Source organism: Strigops habroptila, chromosome 3, assembly GCF_004027225.2.
Source record: "Strigops habroptila isolate Jane chromosome 3, bStrHab1.2.pri, whole genome shotgun sequence".
NCBI classification, from domain to species: Eukaryota; Metazoa; Chordata; class Aves; order Psittaciformes; family Psittacidae; genus Strigops; species Strigops habroptila.
The window spans coordinates 28,886,766-28,895,721 of record NC_044279.2 but is presented as its reverse complement, the minus strand read 5'-3'; the positions used below and the strand labels follow the sequence as shown (position 1 = coordinate 28,895,721).

Sequence of the window (8,956 nt, the reverse complement as noted above, 5' to 3'; positions counted from 1 at the left end):
AGAGGCTTTTCATCATTTATACCTCAAGCATTGACTCCTGCCAATTGGTATCTTTTTGCTCAGTCACTGTGCTTTTTGCAGGCACTGTTGGACAGTCTGTGAACAAGAGTGTTTAGGCAGGAGGGAAAGGTCTTGCTTTCATACAGAAGGGAAGATTTACACATAGCTACACCCTGTTCCATGTGGGCAGGGCCGTATCTGCACTGCCATAAAACCTTTGCTAGCAAGGGGTAACTTTAGCTCTGTGCACCTTTCAGGGCACAGACTTTTGGCTACAATCTGACTTGAGACATCATAATAATTGAGTTCACTCACACAACAAAGGTATTATCCCATCATGAGAACTGGTCTAAATTGTACCATTCCAGAGCCAGCCAACCCAGCCAGCAGTTGCTTCTGTGGCATCCCAGATGTACCAGCATCTCCAATGCAGCATTTGAATACAAGATCATCTCACCTACGCATATGTTGGCTAACATTCAAGCTATTGAGTAGTAACAGCAATTTGTTCTCATAGATCCTCCTATATGAGCTTCTGAATTACTCACTGTCATCCAGAAAGTGATAAAACTACATTTATGAGTAATACATAAAATTCAAACAAGACCTTTATTTACATTAGGTTTTTAGGTTTTCAAGTGCTGGGTGCTGCAACATACATAACAAAATTTCATACTACATTTTTTTATAGGTAATCAGGTTGAAAAGCTGATCTACAGAATCAATTTGTCAAAACTGGCTAAGCAGAAAATGTGTCAGCTCGGTTTTAGAGTACTCTGTCAATTTTACACCATCTGCTATCATTCAGAGTATTCCCAATGTCATGGTTATAAAAACAGAGCGTTCATGCAGGTTAATTTACAGTGAACTCTCCTAGTAAATTTTACATTCTTCACTTGTTCAGAAGAGCAGGTCAATACTTTCCACATTGTCTCACAAAGCAATTACGGATCCAAATAGGGAAAAAACTAGATCCATCTGGAGATTTTTAATAGAAAGAAAACTGGATTTAGCTAGACAAGGAGTCAGAACTTTAATTCCATGACAAAATGAATTGTAATCTCTCATTCTGTAGAAAATAAGTTGTACTGTAAAGATTAACCAAGTCCTTTTATTCCATATTAACAGTATGCAGCAACCAATATGAGTGCCTAGGTAAACAGAAACTTTGTGAAACATTTTGCTGCAAAGCTGACTTCAGTAATGCACGGAAATGATAAAGTCATCAACTGTGCTCACTGCCCAAAAGAAAAAAAGATGGCTTCAGGAGCAAATAACACTGATTCATACTGTGCTCAAGCACTAGTCAACAAAACCTATTAAACTACATGGGTGAAAAAAAAAAACAACCAAGCAGCTTTGTTATCTTACTCGTGACACCTTATTTAAATCTCAGGCATTACTTTTTTATATCAGCATAAATACGGAGCTTTCTACACCTTTTATGATGTGGTTACAGACACAAAAATGTTATAGTAGAAAGCAAGAGCTAGTTCAAGGAATTTCAGACTTTGAAATCAGCAAGATACAAAGCTAGAATGTGTATGTTCCTTTTCAAGTTATGAATACTTTCACTAAAACATAAATATTTTAACATATATTAATTTTTTCTGACATTCAAAATTGTAAAGTCAATATGGCAGAATTATTGTTAAAAGCACATATTTACAAATATTCTTTTTCCATACATAAAGTATTTGGCATAATTATAACAATCTTACTGCATACACAACTGTTTGCTTCTTTTTCACATAATGGTACACTCCTTATTAAAATTTACGAATTATGTACAAAAATACTTGAACATTTATTATAGAAAACCTCTATAACTACCATCAACAGCTTGTAACTGCTGAAGGTTTAATTGAGAGAATATAAAAAGTGGTCACTTTCTTCCAGTTAAACTATCAACAAATCAAACACCGCTAAAATCAACATGAGCTTCCCAACAAAACAGGGAGAATATTTTTAACAGCATGATTTAAAATGCAGTTCACACATCTGATCCCAAGCACATTTAAACAGTCAGTAAAAGAAAGAGGATATAAAAAATACATACAGAAGGTGCTTTTTTTTTTTTCCTTCCACATTCCTACAGCTTGGCATTAACTTTCCAGAGCTCTTCAGAAGCCAGTCACTAAAATGCAACCCAAGACCAAACACCATTCTCCTACAATAAAGATGATGGTGATGAACGCAAGCTGAAAAGCAAATCCAAACCCTGGCTTCATCGGTACATAACTTCCAAAGAGCTGTTTAGAATTCTTCCTAGGTTTTTACAGAATTATTAATGACCTTTGCAATTAGCTGTTGAAATGTATTGATCAATATTTGTATTTTTGAAAATTTGTTTGCTTAGTGTATGCCTTGGTACTAGTCAGTACTGATTCTTGTATGCAAGTTACATGTACAACTCATTTGTACCCGTTTCATACACAGATTGTATTTTAGGGTGAACTTTCAAAAAACAGCAGAAAGCCTCCACTAGCAAACTCCTAGCTTTAAAAAAACCCAAAACAAAACAATAACAACAAAACATTAACTGGAAGAATAAAAGTAAATTGCACCTCAAAAAGAAAAGGATGCGTCAGGTACAGTAATACACTAATGGCACCAAACCTCATCAGGATTCACCAGAACGGTGCTGTACGCTGAATGAAATGCAGTTTTTTTTCCATCTTAAAAAGAACATAAGCCAAGTGCGTGTTTCAGAAATTCCAAACCACATTCTTACGACAATTCTCTGCAGTATAACTTGCATTATATCTCCATAATTCTACAGACATTTGAAATGACTAACCTGTTCATTGGATAAACAGAAACAACTTTCAGTCTACTTGCAGAAACATCCTAGTCTACAGACTACTTTGTTAGAAAGTGTGCATTTATCTCTAGTAGTATAGGTTCAGTCAGTATATTCTGTATTTTGTAAGAAGCATTCGGCTAACTCAGATGAGAGTTGTAGGGTTTTAATTTTTTAAATAAAAGTAAAGGACAAATAAAAGCATTTATCAGTATTCACCACCATGAAATTAAAACAAAAAAATCCTCTCATTCATGCTTCCTATAATAGCTGGCAACCTAAATTAGTAATTTCATTTCAAATGTGCAACACAATATTAATAAGCATTTCAAAATTACTCAAAAGAAAAGGTGGGCAAAATATTAAAGTGCCTAACTAAATTTTACCATCTTTAAAAAATATTATTTCTTAAATGGTAAAGGATTGGTTGCAATTAAATACAAAAGTGGCTTCTCATAGCTGAGAGACTTTGCGGGGCAGAGGCCTGGGCCGGGGAACCTGCTCAGTCCTCCTGCTGCTGTTTTCCAGGTTGTTTGGCCGGACGAGCTGCGGCTTGGGCGGCAGTGCCGGGGGGTCTGTGGCAGGTGGGATGGAGAGGCTGTGAGGTAGAGGAACAGGGCGTTTCAGAGTCCGCTCGTACACGCTGTAAGGCGGTGGGGTTTTACTTTCTTTTCTCACAGGCTCCTCAGGAACACTGTAGCTTGAGACAGTCACTGTTGGTTCGCTGCCTTGGCTTTCAAAGCCTGATGTCTCTGATGTGCTACATCGGCTGAGCGAAGAGATGCCACTGCTATAACTCCCTGACAGCACCAGGGAGTTGGATATGAGCCCCGAGGAATGATACTCCACTGGTGATGGTGTGAACGATTGCACAGACCCCTGCTCAAAAGAAAGGGCAGAAGAATAATTTACCTGGAGCAGACAAGGGAGAGTGTTTCTGTGCTCAGACCGAAAACATAGATACAGAACATGGATTCTGGGGCTTGATAAACACACACACTGCATCCTTGTAATTAAGATCCAGTAAGAAACCAATAAAAAGCTCATTTCCAGGTGCCCACGTACACCTTAAACAGTGCTCATGCCAGTAATTCATGTAAGTGGAAGTAAAACTGTGCTTAAATGTTATCTTACTATCATAACGCCCTGGAAAAATCTGGAAGCCTTTAAAATGAACCCTCGGTTTTCCTAGCTTGCAGTGAAATGCTAAACCCCGTGCCGGGCATACCTAGTGGTGTCCTGCCCCCTAACGCCAAAGCACAGGACGTGCATTCCAGTCACTGTGCCTACTTCAGTCTATTAAGTTCCAAATTAATTTTCAAAGCTTTTCCTCCCAGTTTTAGTGCACTGTCATGCAATGAAGCGCTTATTTACATCGTGGCATCATTTATGAGTGTGTCATTATACCAGTGTTGGACGTGAAGTGCAGAGCAGATGCCAAGCTAGGCAGCAGAAGGTGAAGCATCACTGCTGCTGCTGCAGATGGCATTTTGAACCACAGTTGTTCCACCCATCCTTTCCCCCATCTCCCAGGCTTTGCTTGGGGACAGCATGCCACTCGCAGAAAACGGGGTCCAGGGCAGGGCAAAGGTTGCAAATGGCTGCACCAGCAGCCTCACAGGTCGGGGGGCGAAAGGTAGGGGATGGAGAGCTGAGGGCCCAAGCAACAGCAATGGTGCTGACCCAAAACCACTGAGCAGTTCCATTCCAGTGAAGCAGCTTCAACTGAAAACTGTAAAAGGTTAGACCATACTTGGCAACTTAAAAAGTTTTGGCAACTTATCCAATTTTGACTGGAGCCATCCGGCCTCAAGCACAGGCTATAAAAGGGATGGAGAAATCACATCGAAGACAAATTTCTCACCCCAATTCTTGTTAGACTGGTTGGTGCTCAGCTGCTCAGCTTGAGGTGAAAGTGTGAGCCATGCAACAAAGCGTGGGGAGAGATGGAAAAGGAGTGGGACAGAGGCGTATAGAGCTGGCTGCACTGACTTTATGCTGTTGAGATAATTTTAGTTATCCATCTAGGACTGGATCCACCGTGCACTGAAAGCAATGGAAAAAATCTTTATTTACATCAGTGGGTTTTGTACTAAGATGGCCTTCTCTGGCAGCACATAACAGTTGGAAAAAAGGCTAAAAACTGAGCCTTGCATAAGGCTAGGGAAAAGCAAAGAAAGTTTTGTTCAAAGCTCAATACATGTTGAAGACATTTCAGACATTGCAAGTCTGTTTAACTACTTGTTTCAGGTTGCGTTCCTCTGCATGTGAGGGGGCTGCAGCTGCACTCCTACCCCACAAACAACCAGGGTCAAGGTTTTCAAATAAAGGCTGTAATTGGTTCAAGTTCCAAGAACTCTTGACACTTGGATTAAGTAACCATAGATAAGATTTAGGACCTTTGCTTTTGTCATTCAGAACAAGAGCAAATATGTGTAAACCCTACCTCGTTCAATATAGGAGCTGGGGTAAGCACTTGGCTCCTGACAGTAGTGCAGACTGTTTGTACCAGTAGTAACAGTCTAGACACCAAACAGTCTGGAAATTTATGGATGCTCACAGTGAGATCTAGGATCTCTCAGAAGTATTCTGGGCCAGTATTCTTCTCCCAGGTGGCAATCCAGACTTTGGCTGCAAAATGCTCCAATTCTGTGTGAGCCTTTAGAAGAAAATGTTAAGACAAGCTTCAAACATCCCTAAGAATCATCAGTACTGAGTCCATCCAGGAAAAAAGCTGCTCACCTTTTGTACAAGATGTAATCATAGAATGGTTTGGGTTGGAAGGGACCTTGAAGCTCATCTACTTCCAAACCCCCTGCCATGGGCAGGGAACCTTCCACTATACCAGGTTGCTCAAAGCCCCATCCAACCTGGCCTTGGAACACTGCCAGGAATGGGGCAGCCACAACTTCTTGGGCAACTTGTTGAGGTGCCTCACCGCCCTCACAGTAAAGAACTTCTTCCTTATATCTAATTTAAATCTACCCTCTTTCAGTTTAAAGCCATTACCTCTTATCCTATCACTACTTGCCATTGCAAAAAAGTCCCTCTCCAGATTTCTTGTAGGACCCTTTAGGTACTGGAAGGCTGCTGTAAGGTCTTCCTGGAGCCTTCTCTTCTCCAGGCTGAACAGCCCCAGCTCTCTCACAGGTCTTTCTAGGAGAGGTGCTCCAGCCCTCTGATCATCTTCATGGCCCTCCTCTGAACTTGCTCCAACAGGTCCATGTCCTTCTTATGCTGGAGGCCCCAAAGTCCCTAACGTTCTGAAGAGCTTCCTAGTAAGCAGTTAGTGTGAAACCTGGGATTGGTGCTCACTTCAGCAGATAATACTATGGTAGTACCACTATGGGGCACTGATGGCCAGCACAATTGCTCTGTGTTGAACCTCAACCACTGTGCAGTCACAAGCGGAAGTGTTACAGACTCATGGGATGACAAACAGAACAACGACTGAGGACTTGTGAATCAAGGGACCTCGAGGGGAAACGAGTCATTTTGGGGTGCCACTTTCCTCCTTTTCAGGAGATACGTATCTCTGCTTACTCTTGTGAATGTTTTTTGTATAGGCATATTATAATAAAACAAAAAATGTACACATTTAATACACATTATTTGGGATTATATTATGTACCCCACAACACACACAACCTGTCCCACAAAGGCAATTCACTGCAGTGAGACGGTACCTTCATTGGTGATCTGCCAGCAGGAGAAGGGGAAATGGAGGCTATGTGTCTCGCTGGTGATGCTGCAAAGTCAGAAAGATTTTAGTGCACTCTTGGAATTACAATTTTCACTAAGAAATCTTTTTAAGTGGATAGGAGGTCATTTGATACACAAACATTATATCTGATTCCCTCTAGGTACTTGCCCAATGGCTGCAAATAGTTTTAGAAATTTTGTGTCTTTTACTTTGTTCTCAGGATTGTGTTGCAGTACAACTAATGAAGTATAAGAAATTTCTGCATCCATCTTCTCTAGCAAATTTTATATCACTAAATTGGTTTATATCCTATCAAACGATAATAGAATTCAAAGTAAGTCAGTATAATAACTTTTCCCCTCCTCTTTTTGTTCTTCTCTTAAGAAATATATTATGTATTTGCATGTCAAACAAGGAAATAGACAATACATAATGTACTTTTATAAAATATTTACCTGTAAATATACTGTAAACATGCCTGGACATACTTTGAGGCATAAGTCTAAAACTCAAAAAGTATTTTCACTCCCTTGAGAATGATTACATTTATAGTGTGACTTAAGCAGCCTTTCCTTTAAATGGAAATTAATCTTTTGAAAGGCAAATTGGTTATTGTAACAGACCTCCTGTACTTCCATGATTGCTGTGCTTTTTCTGGCCAGTAAGATTCTTTGTGATTAATGATCATTTCTGACTGCTAACCTCCAATTATCTTAAGATCAAAAGATTAAATTTGATCATCCTCCCTAGTAGTAGCATGAGCTGTCTGAAGCTATTCGGTCATTAAGTGAAGGGGCAGAGTATTGGAAACATAATATTACAGAGAACATTAATGAGATGAAAATACCTGCAGAGGCAGTTCTACAGCCTTCTATGTAAGTAATCAAATAATAAATTAACCTGTCCAAGAAGTTAAACATTAATCAGAGTGGAAAGAATCTAAGCCCTCAAGTAAATAATTTTTTTACTGGAGCTTAGCCTGAAATGTCCTTTAACTCACCAGTCTGTGCAGGTCTTGGTGGTACAGGAGGAGATATAAGCTTTCCACTTTCTGATGTGTTTCTGGCTTCCTTCCCACTGTCCAGGCTCCAGCTGCTGGGGGTCGTGTTCACAGCTGGAAGAGAATGAAAAAGCTGGCATAGGTATCAACACTTCCATATCTCTGACTGGCCTTCATCCAGGAGGGTAAAAATACACAGAGTGAAAACATTAAACAACTTAACAAGCATGCCTGAAAAACTCTCATGATTACATCAGCATTTGAAAAGCTCTTAAATAATGCCTGTCAATCTCCTGGTTGCCTGATGAATGCATCTGGCCCTCAGGTCAGTTTGTGATTGTATAGCAGTTGGGACCATCAGCAAGAATAGCAGCTGACATAGCTCTCTGGTGCACTGCAAATCCAGCCACAAAGGGAGACAAGCTTGAAGCCTGTTAATATAATCAACCTATCTTTGCACCAGACTCCTATTTAGCGGTTTCTAGGCAGAGGGGAACAGACTATTCAGAAACTGTTTCCATTAACTCATTTTATATACAGAAGTGACTAGAGAAAGGAACTTGCCAAATTCCAATCAACCTCCCTCGGAAAGCTTTCTGTGCGAACAGTCTTTAGTTGCCTTCGTAGGCTACAAATTCAGAATTTAAAGAAGGGCACAAAATGAAGGGAGCAAAAATTGGAAGAAATGAAAGTGTCTGGTGGAAAAAAAAAAAGATTAAGAAATTATTGTGGACTGAGTAAATCTATATACACTGTTTGCGTCCATGGCCAAGGATCTCTGCTTCATCATGTAAATTGACTATCACCTTGACACACATAAAATAGGCTGTTGTCATGGAATTTGGTAAATGTAACACAGACAAATACTTTAAATGAATGATCCTATAAGGTCTGAAACAGCTTCCGTAACTGGATTATCTTATGTTATCAACGAGCCACCAATACTGGAAAGAAGTCAGATAGAAAGAGAGAGCATTTAACATGGACAGGACAAAAGCTAACTTAAATCCCACAATTTTTCTTACATGTCCTGTAAAAAAGTGGGAGAACACCGCTTCAAATCTCCCTTTTCCCCCCAAAAAAACCCTACCAAACCCCTCCCACCTTCAAAGCCTCAAACCTCTTGCCTTGCCCTGACAGTTTCCTTCTTGTTTGCTTGTTTCATAGTTATGAGTAGAAAACCACATGCAAGGACTCTGTGCTCATGTATAAAGATGAAGCAAAAAGCAAAGTATTGTTGCTATACTGATTGTATCAATTATTGCTATTACAGGAACACCAAGGGCTCTCAGAAGGACTGCAGTCCCATTATACGAGTATACACCAAACTTAAGACAAAAAATACAGTACAAATATTTGTTTTGTATCTGTAACAATATTGTTACAGTATATTTGCACATTAGTTGATCCTGAGAACAGTGCACAGAATAATCTGTTTTCTAGAGGATCA

General features: G+C 39.8%; 1 protein-coding gene across 1 annotated transcript in view; it reads right to left on the bottom strand.

Moving 5' to 3' along the window:
• Positions 1-590: 590 nt before the first annotated feature.
• The window catches only part of DOCK4 (dedicator of cytokinesis 4), a 254,581-nt gene continuing 246,215 nt past the window's right edge, over positions 591-8,956 (bottom strand). Inside the window, 3 exon segments of the mRNA XM_030479015.1 lie at positions 591-3,682; positions 6,490-6,551; positions 7,507-7,620. Coding sequence (XP_030334875.1) covers positions 3,257-3,682; positions 6,490-6,551; positions 7,507-7,620 — 602 coding nt within the window. The 3' untranslated portion in view covers positions 591-3,256.